Source organism: Heptranchias perlo, chromosome 5 (assembly GCF_035084215.1).
Source record: "Heptranchias perlo isolate sHepPer1 chromosome 5, sHepPer1.hap1, whole genome shotgun sequence".
NCBI classification, from domain to species: domain Eukaryota; kingdom Metazoa; phylum Chordata; class Chondrichthyes; order Hexanchiformes; family Hexanchidae; genus Heptranchias; species Heptranchias perlo.
The window spans coordinates 55,135,640-55,152,743 of record NC_090329.1 but is presented as its reverse complement, the minus strand read 5'-3'; the positions used below and the strand labels follow the sequence as shown (position 1 = coordinate 55,152,743).

General features: G+C 52.3%; 1 protein-coding gene across 17 annotated transcripts in view; it reads left to right on the top strand.

Annotated features, from left to right (window-relative positions):
• The window catches only part of dnmt3ab (DNA (cytosine-5-)-methyltransferase 3 alpha b), a 495,665-nt gene that overhangs the window by 175,901 nt on the left and 302,660 nt on the right, over positions 1-17,104 (top strand). For all 17 annotated transcript variants that reach the window (XM_067984389.1, XM_067984385.1, XM_067984397.1 and 14 more), the window contains one exon: positions 11,680-12,058. In XM_067984389.1, the coding sequence (XP_067840490.1) occupies positions 11,680-12,058 (379 nt within the window). The remainder of the gene's footprint in view (positions 1-11,679; positions 12,059-17,104) is intronic.

Sequence of the window (17,104 nt, the reverse complement as noted above, 5' to 3'; positions counted from 1 at the left end):
CCAGCTGCGAGGAGATGTCCTTAACTCTGGCACCAGGCAGGCAACACAGCCTTCGGGACTCTTGGTAGTGGCTGCAGAGAACAGTATTTATCCCCTGACTATACTATCCACTACTACTACCACATTCATTTTTACTCCCCCGACTTGAATGGCCCCCTGTGCCACAGTGCCGTGGTCAGTTTGCCCATCCTCCCTGCAGCCTTTGCTCTCATCCAAACAGGTAGCAAGCATCTTGTACCTGTTGGACAAGGGTTGAGGCTCCATCACTGGATCCTAGGTCCCCATACCTGCCTAACTCACAGTCAAACCCTTCTGTCCCTGACCACTGAACGAATGTAAGCTACTGCCTTATCTAAGGGCGTGACTGCCTCCTGGATCGAAATGTCCAGGTAACTCTCCTCCTCCCAGATGCATCGTAACGTCTGCAGCTCGGACTCCAGCTCAACAACTCTGAGATGAAGTTCCTCGAGCTGCAGACACTTACAGCAGACGTAGTTACCGGGGAATCAAGCTGGTCTCCACCAACTCCCACATGCTGCAGTTACGACACATCATCTGCCCTGCCATCGCTTGTCGAACCAGAATTTATTTATTTACTTTATTAGAGTTTTTAATCTCTCGCAATTCTTAGTTTTAGAAACTAATTAATTTATGTCGTTTAAGTTATTGATTTAAGCTTTTAGTTAAACCTCTGCCCTAAAACAGTAATACTCACCAACCAATCACCCACCTGCTGTCCTGTGACGTCACTCTTTCAATTTTTGCCTCTGGTGAGTTGACTTCAACGGTGTAAAAACTGCGTGTCTCCCCCCGCCCCCCCCGTATTACCTCTCGCTCTCCCTCTACACTCGGGCCATCTCCCCCCGCCCCCGCCCCGCTGTATTACCTCTCGCTCTCGCTCCACACCCGGGCCTTCTCCCGCCACTTTATTGCCCCTCGCTCTCGCTCCACACTCGGGCCTTCTCCCGCCACTTTATTGCCTCCCGCTCTCGCTCCACACCCGGGCCTTCTCCCGCCACTTTATTGCCCCTCGCTCTCGCTCCACACTCGGGCCTTCTCCCGCCACTTTATTGCCCCTCGCTCTCGCTCCACACTCGGGCCTTCTCCCGCCACTTTATTGCCCCTCGCTCTCGCTCCACACCCGGGCCTTCTCCCGCCACTTTATTGCCCCTCGCTCTCGCTCCACACTCGGGCCTTCTCCCGCCACTTTATTGCCTCTCGCTCTCGCTCCACACCCGGGCCTTCTCCCGCCACTTTATTGCCCCTCGCTCTCGCTCCACACCCGGGCCTTCTCCCGCCACTTTATTGCACCTCGCTCTCGCTCCACACTCGGGCCTTCTCCCGCCACTTTATTGCCCCTCGCTCTCGCTCCACACCCGGGCCTTCTCCCGCCACTTTATTGCCCCTCGCTCTCGCTCCACACCCGGGCCTTCTCCCGCCACTTTATTGCCTCCCGCTCTCGCTCCACACTCGGGCCTTCTCCCGCCACTTTATTGCCTCTCGCTCTCGCTCCACACTCGGGCCTTCTCCCGCCACTTTATTGCCTCTCGCTCTCGCTCCACACTCGGGCCTTCTCCCGCCACTTTATTACCTCCCGCTCTCGCTCCACACTCGGGCCTTCTCCCGCCACTTTATTGCCCCTCGCTCTCGCTCCACACCCGGGCCTTCTCCCGCCACTTTATTGCCTCCCGCTCTCGCTCCACACTCGGGCCTTCTCCCGCCACTTTATTGCCTCTCGCTCTCGCTCCACACTCGGGCCTTCTCCCGCCACTTTATTGCCTCCCGCTCTCGCTCCACACTCGGGCCTTCTCCCGCCACTTTATTGCCTCCCGCTCTCGCTCCACACTCGGGCCTTCTCCCGCCACTTTATTGCCTCTCGCTCTCGCTCCACACTCGGGCCTTCTCCCGCCACTTTATTGCCTCCCGCTCTCGCTCCACACTCGGGCCTTCTCCCGCCACTTTATTACCTCCCGCTCTCGCTCCACACCCGGGCCTTCTCCCCCCCACTGTATTACCTCTCGCTCTCGCTCCACACCCGGGCCTTCTCCCCCCCACTGTATTACCTCTCGCTCTCGCTCCACACCCGGGCCTTCTCCCGCCACTTTATTGCCCCTCGCTCTCGCTCCACACCCGGGCCTTCTCCCGCCACTTTATTGCCTCTCACTCTCGCTCCACACCCGGGCCTTCTCCCGCCACTTTATTGCCCCTCGCTCTCGCTCCACACTCGGGCCTTCTCCCGCCACTTTATTGCCTCTCGCTCTCGCTCCACACCCGGGCCTTCTCCCGCCAGTTTATTACCTCCCGCTCTCGCTCCACACCTGGGCCTTCTCCCGCCGCTTTATTGCCTCTCGCTCTCGCTCCACACCTGGGCCTTCTCCCGCCGCTTTATTGCCCCTCGCTCTCGCTCCACACCCGGGCCTTCTCCCGCTGCTTTATTGCCCCTCGCTCTCGCTCCACACCCGGGCCTTCTCCCGCCGCTTTATTGCCCCTCGCTCTCGCTCCACACTCGGGCCTTCTCCCGCCACTTTATTGCCCCTCGCTCTCGCTCCACACCCGGGCCTTCTCCCCGCCGCTTTATTGCCCCTCGCTCTCGCTCCACACCTGGGCCTTCTCCCCACTTTATTGCACCTCGCTCTCGCTCCACACTCGGGCCTTCTCCCGCCACTTTATTACCTCCCGCTCTCGCTCCATACTCGGGCCTTCTCCCGCCACTTTATTGCCTCTCGCTCTCGCTCCACACTCGGGCCTTCTCCCGCCACTTTATTGCCCCTCGCTCTCGCTCCACACTCGGGCCTTCTCCCGCCACTTTATTACCTCCCGCTCTCGCTCCACACTCGGGCCTTCTCCCGCCACTTTATTGCCCCTCGCTCTCGCTCCAAACTCGGGCCTTCTCCCGCCACTTTATTGCCCCTCGCTCTCGCTCCACACTCGGGCCTTCTCCCGCCACTTTATTGCCCCTCGCTCTCGCTCCACACCCGGGCCTTCTCCCGCCACTTTATTGCCCCTCGCTCTCGCTCCACACTCGGGCCTTCTCCCGCCACTTTATTACCTCCCGATCTCGCTCCACACTCGGGCCTTCTCCCGCCACTTTATTACCTCCCGCTCTCGCTCCACACTCGGGCCTTCTCCCGCCACTTTATTGCCCCTCGCTCTCGCTCCACACTCGGGCCTTCTCCCGCCACTTTATTGCCCCTCGCTCTCGCTCCACACCCGGGCCTTCTCCCGCCACTTTATTGCCCCTCGCTCTCGCTCCACACTCGGGCCTTCTCCCGCCACTTTATTGCCTCTCACTCTCGCTCCACACCCGGGCCTTCTCCCGCCACTTTATTGCCCCTCGCTCTCGCTCCACACTCGGGCCTTCTCCCGCCACTTTATTGCCTCTCACTCTCGCTCCACACCTGGGCCTTCTCCCGCCACTTTATTGCCCCTCGCTCTCGCTCCACACCCGGGCCTTCTCCCGCCACTTTATTGCCTCTCACTCTCGCTCCACACCCGGGCCTTCTCCCGCCACTTTATTGCCCCTCGCTCTCGCTCCACACTCGGGCCTTCTCCCGCCACTTTATTGCCTCTCACTCTCGCTCCACACCTGGGCCTTCTCCCGCCACTTTATTGCCTCTCGCTCTCGCTCCACACCCGGGCCTTCTCCCGCCACTTTATTGCCTCTCACTCTCGCTCCACACCCGGGCCTTCTCCCGCCACTTTATTGCCTCTCACTCTCGCTCCACACCTGGGCCTTCTCCCGCCACTTTATTGCCTCTCGCTCTCGCTCCACACCCGGGCCTTCTCCCGCCAGTTTATTACCTCCCGCTCTCGCTCCACACCTGGGCCTTCTCCCGCCACTTTATTGCCTCTCGCTCTCGCTCCACACCTGGGCCTTCTCCCGCCACTTTATTGCCTCTCGCTCTCGCTCCACACCCGGGCCTTCTCCCGCCACTTTATTGCCCCTCGCTCTCGCTCCACACCCGGGCCTTCTCCCGCCACTTTATTGCCCCTCGCTCTCGCTCCACACCCGGGCCTTCTCCCGCCACTTTATTACCTGCCGCTCTCGCTCCACACTCGGGCCTTCTCCCGCCACTTTATTGCCCCTCGCTCTCGCTCCACACTCGGGCCTTCTCCCGCCACTTTATTGCCTCTCACTCTCGCTCCACACCTGGGCCTTCTCCCGCCACTTTATTGCCCCTCGCTCTCGCTCCACACCCGGGCCTTCTCCCGCCACTTTATTGCCTCTCACTCTCGCTCCACACCCGGGCCTTCTCCCGCCACTTTATTGCCCCTCGCTCTCGCTCCACACTCGGGCCTTCTCCCGCCACTTTATTGCCTCTCACTCTCGCTCCACACCTGGGCCTTCTCCCGCCACTTTATTGCCTCTCGCTCTCGCTCCACACCCGGGCCTTCTCCCGCCACTTTATTGCCTCTCACTCTCGCTCCACACCCGGGCCTTCTCCCGCCACTTTATTGCCTCTCACTCTCGCTCCACACCTGGGCCTTCTCCCGCCACTTTATTGCCTCTCGCTCTCGCTCCACACCCGGGCCTTCTCCCGCCAGTTTATTACCTCCCGCTCTCGCTCCACACCTGGGCCTTCTCCCGCCACTTTATTGCCTCTCGCTCTCGCTCCACACCTGGGCCTTCTCCCGCCACTTTATTGCCTCTCGCTCTCGCTCCACACCCGGGCCTTCTCCCGCCACTTTATTGCCCCTCGCTCTCGCTCCACACCCGGGCCTTCTCCCGCCACTTTATTGCCCCTCGCTCTCGCTCCACACCCGGGCCTTCTCCCGCCACTTTATTACCTGCCGCTCTCGCTCCACACTCGGGCCTTCTCCCGCCACTTTATTACCTGCCGCTCTCGCTCCACACTCGGGCCTTCTCCCGCCACTTTATTGCCCCTCACTCTCGCTCCACACCTGGGCCTTCTCCCGCCACTTTATTGCCTCTCGCTCTCGCTCCACACCTGGGCCTTCTCCCGCCACTTTATTGCCTCTCACTCTCGCTCCACACCCGGGCCTTCTCCCGCCACTTTATTGCCTCTCACTCTCGCTCCACACCTGGGCCTTCTCCCGCCACTTTATTGCCTCTCACTCTCGCTCCACACTCGGGCCTTCTCCCGCCACTTTATTGCCTCTCACTCTCGCTCCACACCTGGGCCTTCTCCCGCCACTTTATTGCCTCTCACTCTCGCTCCACACTCGGGCCTTCTCCCGCCACTTTATTGCCCCTCGCTCTCGCTCCACACTCGGGCCTTCTCCCGCCACTTTATTGCCCCTCGCTCTCGCTCCACACTCGGGCCTTCTCCCGCCACTTTATTGCCCCTCGCTCTCGCTCCACACCCGGGCCTTCTCCCGCCACTTTATTGCCCCTCGCTCTCGCTCCACACCCGGGCCTTCTCCCGCCGCTTTATTGCCCCTCGCTCTCGCTCCACACCCGGGCCTTCTCCCGCCGCTTTATTGCCCCTCGCTCTCGCTCCACACCCGGGCCTTCTCCCGCCACTTTATTGCCCCTCGCTCTCGCTCCACACCCGGGCCTTCTCCCGCCACTTTATTGCCTCTCGCTCTCGCTCCACACTCGGGCCTTCTTCCGCCGCTTTATTGCCTCCCGCTCTCGCTCCACACTCGGGCCTTCTCCCGCCACTTTATTGCCTCTCACTCTCGCTCCACACCCGGGCCTTCTCCCGCCAGTTTATTACCTCCCGCTCTCGCTCCACACTCGGGCCTTCTCCCGCCACTTTATTGCCCCTCGCTCTCGCTCCACACCTGGGCCTTCTCCCGCCAGTTTATTACCTCCCGCTCTCGCTCCACACCCGGGCCTTCTCCCGCCACTTTATTGCCTCTCACTCTCGCTCCACACCCGGGCCTTCTCCCGCCAGTTTATTACCTCCCGCTCTCGCTCCACACTCGGGCCTTATCCCGCCACTTTATTGCCCCCCGCTCTCGCTCCACACCCGGGCCTTCTCCCGCCACTTTATTGCCTCCCGCTCTCGCTCCACACCCGGGCCTTCTCCCGCCACTTTATTGCCCCTCGCTCTCGCTCCACACCCGGGCCTTCTCCCGCCACTGTATTACCTCCCGCTCTCGCTCCACACTCGGGCCTTCTCCCGCCACTTTATTGCCCCTCGCTCTCGCTCCACACCCGGGCCTTCTCCCGCCACTTTATTGCCCCTCGCTCTCGCTCCACACCCGGGCCTTCTCCCGCCACTTTATTGCCTCCCGCTCTCGCTCCACACTCGGGCCTTCTCCCGCCACTTTATTGCCCCTCGCTCTCGCTCCACACCCGGGCCTTCTCCCGCCACTTTATTGCCCCTCGCTCTCGCTCCACACCCGGGCCTTCTCCCGCTGCTTTATTACCTCTCGCTCCACACTCGGGCCTTCTCCCGCCACTTTATTGCCTCCCGCTCTCGCTCCACACTCGGGCCTTCTCCCCCCCACTGTATTACCTCCCGCTCTCGCTCCACACCCGGGCCTTCTCCCGCCACTTTATTACCCCTCGCTCTCGCTCCACACCCGGGCCTTCTCCCCCCCACTGTATTACCTCCCGCTCTCGCTCCACACCCGGGCCTTCTCCCGCCACTTTATTACCTCCCGCTCTCGCTCCACACTCGGGCCTTCTCCCGCCACTTTATTGCCCCTCGCTCTCGCTCCACACTCGGGCCTTCTCCCGCCACTTTATTGCCTCCCGCTCTCGCTCCACACTCGGGCCTTCTCCCGCCACTTTATTGCCCCTCGCTCTCGCTCCACACTCGGGCCTTCTCCCGCCACTTTATTGCCCCTCGCTCTCGCTCCACACTCGGGCCTTCTCCCCGCTTTATTACCTCCCGCTCTCGCTCCACACCTGGGCCTTCTCCCCGCTTTATTGCCCCTCGCTCTCGCTCCACACCCGGGCCTTCTCCCGCCACTTTATTGCCCCTCGCTCTCGCTCCACACTCGGGCCTTCTCCCGCCACTTTATTGCCTCTCACTCTCGCTCCACACCCGGGCCTTCTCCCGCCACTTTATTGCCTCCCGCTCTCGCTCCACACCCGGGCCTTCTCCTGCCACTTTATTGCCCCTCGCTCTCGCTCCACACCCGGGCCTTCTCCCGCCACTTTATTGCCCCTCGCTCTCGCTCCACACTCGGGCCTTCTCCCGCCACTTTATTGCCCCTCGCTCTCGCTCCACACCCGGGCCTTCTCCCGCCACTTTATTGCCCCTCGCTCTCGCTCCACACCCGGGCCTTCTCCCGCCACTTTATTGCCCCTCGCTCTCGCTCCACACCCGGGCCTTCTCCCGCCACTTTATTGCCCCTCGCTCTCGCTCCACACTCGGGCCTTCTCCCGCCACTTTATTGCCCCTCGCTCTCGCTCCACACCCGGGCCTTCTCCCGCCACTTTATTGCCCCTCGCTCTCGCTCCACACCCGGGCCTTCTCCCGCCACTTTATTGCCTCTCGCTCTCGCTCCACACTCGGGCCTTCTCCCGCCACTTTATTACCTCCCGCTCTCGCTCCACACTCGGGCCTTCTCCCGCCACTTTATTGCCTCTCGCTCTCGCTCCACACTCGGGCCTTCTCCCGCCACTTTATTGCCTCTCGCTCTCGCTCCACACCCGGGCCTTCTCCCGCCAGTTTATTGCCCCTCGCTCTCGCTCCACACCTGGGCCTTCTCCCGCCACTTTATTGCCTCCCGCTCTCGCTCCACACCCGGGCCTTCTCCCGCCACTTTATTGCCCCTCGCTCTCGCTCCACACCCGGGCCTTCTCCCGCCACTTTATTGCCCCTCGCTCTCGCTCCACACCCGGGCCTTCTCCCGCCGCTTTATTGCCTCCCGCTCTCGCTCCACACCCGGGCCTTCTCCCGCCACTTTATTGCCCCTCGATCTCGCTCCACACCTGGGCCTTCTCCCGCCACTTTATTGCCTCCCGCTCTCGCTCCACACCCGGGCCTTCTCCCGCCACTTTATTGCCCCTCGCTCTCGCTCCACACCCGGGCCTTCTCCCGCCACTTTATTGCCCCTCGCTCTCGCTCCACACCCGGGCCTTCTCCTGCCACTTTATTGCCCCTCGATCTCGCTCCACACCTGGGCCTTCTCCCGCCACTTTATTGCCTCCCGCTCTCGCTCCACACCCGGGCCTTCTCCCGCCACTTTATTGCCCCTCGATCTCGCTCCACACCTGGGCCTTCTCCCGCCACTTTATTACCTCCCGCTCTCGCTCCACACCCGGGCCTTCTCCCGCCACTTTATTACCTCCCGATCTCGCTCCACACCTGGGCCTTCTCCCGCCACTTTATTACCTCCCGCTCTCGCTCCACACCCGGGCCTTCTCCCGCCAGTTTATTGCCCCTCGCTCTCGCTCCACACCTGGGCCTTCTCCCGCCACTTTATTGCCTCTCACTCTCGCTCCACACCCGGGCCTTCTCCCGCCAGTTTATTACCTCCCGCTCTCGCTCCACACCCGGGCCTTCTCCCGCCACTTTATTGCCCCTCGCTCTCGCTCCACACCTGGGCCTTCTCCCGCCAGTTTATTACCTCCCGCTCTCGCTCCACACCCGGGCCTTCTCCCGCCAGTTTATTACCTCCCGCTCTCGCTCCACACCCGGGCCTTCTCCCCCCCACTGTATTACCTCCCGCTCTCGCTCCACACTCGGGCCTTCTCCCGCCACTTTATTGCCCCTCGCTCTCGCTCCACACCCGGGCCTTCTCCCGCCACTTTATTGCCCCTCGCTCTCGCTCCACACCCGGGCCTTCTCCCGCCACTTTATTGCCTCCCGCTCTCGCTCCACACTCGGGCCTTCTCCCGCCACTTTATTGCCCCTCGCTCTCGCTCCACACCCGGGCCTTCTCCCGCCACTTTATTGCCCCTCGCTCTCGCTCCACACCTGGGCCTTCTCCCGCCACTTTATTGCCCCTCGCTCTCGCTCCACACCCGGGCCTTCTCCCGCCACTTTATTGCCTCTCACTCCGCTCTTGCTCTACTCTCGGACCTTTTGCCAACCAATCACCTACCTGCTGTCCTGTGACATCACTCCTTGATTTTATTTTTGTTTCGATCCGACCGAATTTATCTTGAAAATTTACCCCCTCTGCTACAAATGAGCCTTCGATCCCCGCGTTTTATTTATTTGCCTCTGCCGCTTCAGTCCCCGTCTCGGCTGCTTTCAGAGCTCTTCCTCTCTCTGCACTGTCCTTCCCCCTCTACACCTAATTCCCCCTCTCACCAAATTCTCAAGTTCCCACTCTGCTCACAATCCACTCCGTTCACTCTGTGCTTCAGCAGATACCTTCGACTTTGTACGCCTTTTGAGAACAGCAGTTACAACTGCTCAATCAGTTTCCAGCTCACAGTAATTACCCTCTATTCAGACAATCACTTAGAACTAATTAACTGTTAACTGCCACTGACTTGCAGTTTCTGTTAAAGTTTTAAAGTTCTATGCTAAATTTTAAACTAAATTTTAATTTCAATTCACCCACTACTTCAACAGACTCCCCCTCTCACCAAATTCTCAAGTTCCCACTCTGTTCACGATCCAGTCCATTTGCTCTGTGCTTCAGATGATAACCGTAACCCATATCCAATCAGTCTCATCTATGAAACAGATGATTGATATTGACTCAATTAGTCCCTATTTGCACCCCATACCAAATTTAAAATGAGGCCTACTGTTATAAAATTGAAATATATAACTTGGAGAATAACAAATTTGCAAAACTCTGTATGCTAACAGCAGGTATTGGGAATTTTTTGTGCAAAGGTCAGTGAGCCCAGCAGGATTTTATTTTGTCCAAAGTAGACAGAACATCCTGTGCAGCCCACTGACCTCAATGTCCAAATTCCCAGTGAACAAAGCTCCATGTCAGGAGAGGAAATTTGTAAAATCTACACTTCGATGTTTTGCTTCCTCTTATGATTACCAGTCAACACAGAAGAAGCACTGTGAATGCTGATTTTGTACAGCATGTGTATACATTGCTTAAATCGATAATTGACCTCGTGCAACATAAAAGTACACAAATAACTTGGTAATTTTTAACCTGTTGGAGGTTAGTGTGGAGCTTTGTTCTTGGTGCCATAAGACCTTCAGAGAGTCTCAGGTTTTAGCATGTGGGACGATGCAGTTATGTGATACCTTCCAACAATAGTTTGGTTTGGGAGGGGTAAAAAGTTTTCAATACCTTTGAATGATCAGCCTCACTGACCTTGATACTAAGGCTTGAGTTCCACGGCCACTTGCACCTGTAGCGGTGTTGTTTTCTGGTGGTAGTTTATCAAATTAGTTGATTCACTTATTGTATGTTATAATTTTGTCCACACGGATGAACGTAGCCTCCTTGAGGGGGCTTGGGAGAATGATTTGAGGGAGGGGTACTTTCTGGGGAGAAGTGACACAGCCTTTAAAGTTAACACATGAGACTGTATGCATGAGAATGAAATGAGGATTATCCACAGGTCTTACTTCTGTGTCTTTTGGACATGTCCTGTTATTCAGAAATACTAGGGATGTAATTTGAAGTGGATAACAGCAATTGCGCAGTCATGTGTGGCGCTTTAAAGAAACAACCCCTCTACTGATGGACATCGGCCTTACTCACTGCATCGTTCAACCGATTCCAAATATTAGTCACTGTGTCTCCCCTTTGATTCCCCCCCACCCCACCGTGGGAAAATCATTTTGTTGTTTGCTAATTATTACTCTGTACTGATGTCAGACTATAGAACCTGTGGGGCAGGTATGGGTGACTGTACTGTGGAGGATACTCCAATTAAAAAGGGTCATGTTTTCTCTGTTCCTGGAGTACCAGAAGTTACAGAGTGTTGGATAACTAGTTTTTATGTGAGCAGTGGGTGGTGATGGATATGTGCTGAGAGGATTGGTTTCATATCTCTGCAGCTTTACTCAGAAGTGTAAAGTAGTTTGCACTTACATTTTTTTCACATTTTCTTTTGTTATGGGTCTATTTCCTTTGGTTACTTTAGTGATTTTTAAAAAAAATTAGCTTAACTGTACTTCAGTATCATCAGTGTCTTCCTACTTTGGCAATGATTTAACATAGATATGTTAGTTGTTCACTTACTTACGTTAGCAAATTTTTACAAAGTAAAACACAAAAAGAATATGCAACTGGAACTCGATCCCACTGCCTCCCAAAAAGTTTGAAATGTGTTAAATGTGAAACAGGAATTTATTGGTTCGAGAGTAAACATTCTGCTTTTCTCCCATGGTTGACAGCCAATGCAAAAGCATACAGTGATGTTGGCCTAAATGACCTGTTGCAATAAATCATCTTTACTACAAGTTTTGACCCCAATTTTACCATGTTTTAACAACCCTCCACACTACCCCCTTGAATTTTCAAAAAAAATTCAAACAGTGCCACCTCCTGAATACCTCTTCAAGACTTTTCTCTGTGAATACATTCTGCATTGGCAGCAACAAGCAATACTATATTCAATTGTTTTTTTTCTGTGAAAGTGGTTGGTGGAATATGCTGGAAGGGTTAATTTTCTTTCAGCCTCACCCACTGCTCTGTTGTCTGGGTGACATTTTGTACTCTCATCCTCCGTTGGTGATCTGGAAACATGTCAATATTTGGATTATGTGAAACCATTTGCATTCACACCTCTATGGAGAAAATATCACAAAGGGAACATAATCTAAGCCTTTTTTGGAAGAGTTTGGTTACTGTTAATTCAGTTATGTTTCTTCAATATAGGTGGACATCAATGAAGCTTCCAGTGAAATGGTGGCGGCCCCAAAGTGCCAATCTTCCCAAGAGTCATCAGCGCAGGTGCACAATGGAGAGGTGGAAAGTAACCAGCAAGACATAGGGAACTCCCAGCAGATTGGAGAAAAGAGTGTCCCTGAAAATGGTGACCGTGGAAGATCTGTCCCTGAGGATCAGAACTTGAAAGACCAGGAGTCCAATGAAGAAAGTACAAGTCTAGATGGAGATATTGAAATAGATTTGGAGATGGAGAATGGATGTTATACCCCAAAAGATGGTCAAGATTCTGAAAAGGGAGAAAGTGAGAAGGTACCATCTGCTCTCAGAAAGAAGTACAAAAAGCGTCAACTGGAAGCTGCTGAAAAAGGTTTGAAAACATTTTAATAAATCTCTCTACTTATATCTCCAGGGCCACAGCCAGACCTCAAAATTAGCTGAGGCTTAGGCACCCCATATGAAATCATACCTATAAAAGACTCAAACAGGCCAAGTTTTTGAGGTTCCTTGGATTTGTTTTTATTAAAGCATTTCTAATTGAAAGGTCTGTCCCCATTGCCTCAGTGTTACATACAACAGGGCTTATGAAACAAACATTAAACTTTATGAAGCAAAATTGTGTTAGATACAAAAATCTGAACCTGAATATACTGACATGGAGAACTGTTGTGACTGAGTTACAATTAATGTTTGGGAAAATAATGTTTATACAGTTAAGTCATTCTTTTGGAAAAGTAACTCTGGGAAGTCTGTGCTGTTGCTACTAGAATTCAGCAATGAATAACTGGGATTAGTTTTTGTGTTCATCCCAGATCCAATAATCATCAGGCACACTCTCTAGATAAACTATTACAGCTAATTCGTGGGAGGGATCACAGTGTTTCATTTTTAGAGTGCTTGGCAATCCTCATACAACAGTGTAATCTGGCCCTTAACACACTGACTGAGAATACATTGGGTCTAATTATTCACTTACTGGAACAACATGAGTAGTGCTTTTGCCTAATACTAACATGAAAACATACATGGGTTCAGGGAGAGTCTTGCCCCACCCCTGACACACAGAGCAAGTCGTAGCTGACTAGGTCTTCTGCACGCAGTATGATGGTTGAGATTGGACAGTTCATTGTTGAGATAATATTTCCTCATTTTGCAGCTGATATGAAAATTCAGCGAATGTCAGTATAAAAAACAGCCTTCTGTGAAAGCAAAGCATATATTTGGGGGCGAAGAAGGAGAGAGTATTGATGACAGTCAGATTTTTGTCCAAGTTGAGACGAGGCTAGAAATTGATATAGTAGTATTGTGCTGTTAACCCTTTTTGCATCCAACACCTTTTTTAAATCTGATTTATCCCTGAACCTAAGTAATCCAGAAATCGCCATATTCAGACTGTCAGATTTATTACTCAGTTCAATCAATAAATTCTAAAACTCTTTTTTTCTGGTCGTGGCCACAGAGAACAAGAGGCTGTGACTTTGTTAGTGGACACCGTAGTATGTTTTTGTAGTATAACATTATCAGGAACCCTTGATTCAAATGGCTATGTATTATCAGCCATGTATTATCCTCAATATATTCCTGCCTTACATAAAAACAAGATTGTGCTGCTTGTCGAACTTTTTCTAGAAGTGGAATATATTACATATCTGAAAAGTAAATCGATGACAATCTCGTACTGGTTGTTGTGCATTGTCCTTTAACCCATTGCCTTCACCACGGTTCTTTTTACTAAAAGCTTACTAAAAACTGTGTCTTAGACTATTTTACAACATGGAAGGAGTTTGTGCTGGAAGTGCTCCCTGATTGTTGGAAGCCATGCGGGATGACTCTTTTACACAAATTGAAACATAACATATCTCAGTCAACAAAGGTGAATAATAGTGACCTACTAAACAGCAGGCAAAACATCTCAAGAAGGAGAATATTCTGCCCGACCAACCACCTTGACTTTTTTGAGTGGGTGACATCCCAAGCGGACTGTGGAAAGTGATATGGTGCACCTGGACCGCCAGTAAATCTTTAACAAAGTTCTTTACAAAAGATTTTCCCAAAAGCGTAAGGAGATGGAAATTCAAAACACACGTAAAAAGGGCAAGAAATTAACTGACGGAGAGAAAGACAATAATAAACTGGGTAGGGGAAATCGAGTCTGATGAGGCAGTCAAAGGCCTACAGAATAAGCTGGAAAAATATCTACAAGTGGATGGCACAGTCACAGATAAAATTCAGTATGACATACTGCGCATTGGATGAAAAAATCGGCAATACGTGTGGGGGTAAATTTTGACCAGCGGAGAGTCCCGGCCATTTTGAGGCTCGGGACTCATTACCATGGCGCCAGTGAGCTGCACGCCGTGAATGGGTGTCCCACTGCAGCTCACCGATTGGCCAGTGGAGAAATTCCAGCTGGATTGGGCGCTAAGCCGGTCAGCAGGCAGGTAGACCCAGTTGGGAACCGATCACAGATAGGGGTGAACCCTGGATGGCACCAACCAACAGTATTATTGTAGAGCCCAAAGGACAACTCCTGCTCCTCCTTGCTTCACAGAAATGAAATTAAAAAAGATTTGTGGCCATTTAAAATGCCCATTTGTCTGTCAAAACTGAAGTTGGGGTGCGATGTACATCATAGGAACATGGTTTGCATATTAAAAAGGCCTACCGCTACAAAGAGGCAGGTGCTCCGACCGCCTAGTCATAGGACCCTTCCAAGATGGTGATGGCAGGAGCATCAGCGTGAATGGGGTGATAAAAATCCAATGCCATTTTTGGGCCACTACCACACACTGTTTACACCGGGCGGGCTGACTTAGAATCGGTCCCATGCTCACTAAATGGAGATGAAGTAGCGAAGGGCAAAGTTGAAAGAGATCTAGGGTCATCAGTAGACTCAGCATTTAATATGTCTAATCACTGTAGAGCAAAAATCAACAAAACAAATAGAATGCTAAATATTGTGTCCTGTATAGGGCTCTGTTCAAATTGCACCTTGAGTCCTGTGTCCAATTTTAGTCACTAAGACAGAAGGGAGACACTCAAGAGTGGAAGTAGTGTGGAGAATAGCCATATGACTGGAGAAACCTGGACTCTTGCACCTTGAAATGTGACTGAATGCTTATAGATGTGTATGATAGTAAATGATAAAAATGTCCAGCATTGGGGAATCCATTTGTCGCCAGAAACTTACTTACGTACCTTGGGTGCAAGGAAGTGTTTGCAGAATTATCTTTTTCCCCCTTAAATATGTTATCTAAGTATGATAGGATGAAGTTTCTAGGTTTGGTTAAATTCATTTTTTTTCAGTCACCATATGGGATCAGAAACAAATCGGCACTTGATACCTTGATACAAGCAGAAGGGAAACAAAATCTATGCAAGTACACCCATCCCACCACTATTAAGATTCCTTCTCCTTGGCCAAAATCACAAAAATAATGGAGGTGAAATTCCTCCTATCGATAACTTCACCCCATGCAGAGGTTGCGGTGCTGAAATATTTTCCTGAATGTAAGGCTTTATGTAACAGACATTCAACATTAGGCTCATAGATTAATAACTTGGCTTTGGCTGTGCATTCCATTGGAGTCACACCCATGGACAAAAATTTAACTAGAGTTGTGTGACTGACTGGGAATTTTAATTTCTGGAAACAACCTTTACAATAGTGATGCAATACCTTTATAGAGTTCCCACTACTTGCAGTTCAATTAGGTGATTGTATTATAATTTGGTGTATAAATTTATTTGCATTTAAACAAAAGAAGCAGAGTAAGGCTTTGTGAAAATGAAATGTTTCTTGGATTAAGAGTGTATAGGTGTTGGCATTTCACCGTGCACAATGTTTGTATTAGCTGTTTCCCAGATTTATATCAGTGAAGAATTGATGTCCCATTGACATGGTCAGTGTTTCTTTATTTCATTCTTGGGATGTGGGCATCGCTGGCAAGGCAGGCATTTATTGCCCATCCTTTGTTGTTCTGAGACAGTGGTGGTGAGCTGCCTTCTTGAACTGCTGCAGTCCATGTGGTGAAGATGCTCCCACAATGCTGTTCGGCAGGGAGTTCCAGGATTTTGACCCAGTGTCAACAAAGGAACAGCGATATATGTCCAAGTCAGGATGGTGTGGGACTTAGAGTGGAACTTGAAGGTTATGGCATTCCCATGCACCCTCTGCCTTTGTCCTTCTAGATGGTGGAGGTTGTGGTTTTGGGAAGTTGCTGCATTGTATCTTATAGATAGTACACACAGCAACCATAGTATTCCGGTGATGGATGATTAGGCTAGTGGATAAGGTGCCAGTCAAGGGGACTGCTTTGTCCTGGATGGTGTTGAGCTCTTAAATGTTGTTGCAGTTGCTCCCATCCAGTCATGTGGAGAGTGTTCTGAAACACTCCTGACTTGTGCCTTATAGAGGACAGAGAAGCTTTGGAGAGCCACTCGCCACAGAATACACAGCCTTTGACCTGTTCTAATCTAAACACTGTTTATGTGGGTGCTCCAGTAAAGTCTGGTCAGTTGTAACCCCCTGGATTTTGATGGTGCGGGACTCCATGGTGGTAATGCCTCTGAATGTCGAGGGGAGGTGGTTAGGCTCTCTCGTTTTGGAGATGATCATTGCCTGGCACTTATGTGGTACGAATGTTATTTTCCACTTATTAGCCCAAGCCTGAATGTTGTTCAGATCTTGCTGCATGTGGGCACGGACTGCTTTATTAGCTGAGGAATTGAGAATGGAGCTAAAAATTGTACATTTATCAGCGAACAGCCTCACTTCTGACATTATGATGAAGGTCATTGATGAAGCATCTGAAGATAGTTGGGTTTAGGACGCTGTCCTGAGGAACACCTGCATTAATGTTCTGGGGCTGAGATGATTAGCCTCCAACAACCACAACCATCTTCCTTTGTGCTAGGTATGACTCCAGCCACTGGAGAGTTTTCCCCCGATTCCCATTGCCTTCAATTTTACTCGGGCTCCTTGGTGCCACACTCGGTCAAATGCTGCCTTGATGTCAAGGGCAGTCACTCTCACCTCACCTCTGGAATTCAGCTCTTTTGTCCATGTTTGGACCAAGGCTGTAATGAGGTCTGGAGCCGAGTGGTGCTGGGGGAACTCAAATTGAGCATCGGTGAGCAGGTTATTGGTGAGAATGTGCCCCCTGATAGCACTGTTGAGGACTTCGTCCATGATGATAGAACGGTAATTGTACATGAGGATTTCTTTTAATTTTTAAATGAAGGTATAATGTACCTTCATCCCTCTGGAGACATATATATCACTTTTTTTCTTTTCAGCGATGATTTGGCACATTTCTAACCCAGCTGGGCCCAGATGAATAGTGCCGGATGCAACAATGAACCAATTGTGTCTATTGCACCCAGTGATATAGGGGAAGGACACAAGCAGGCAGGA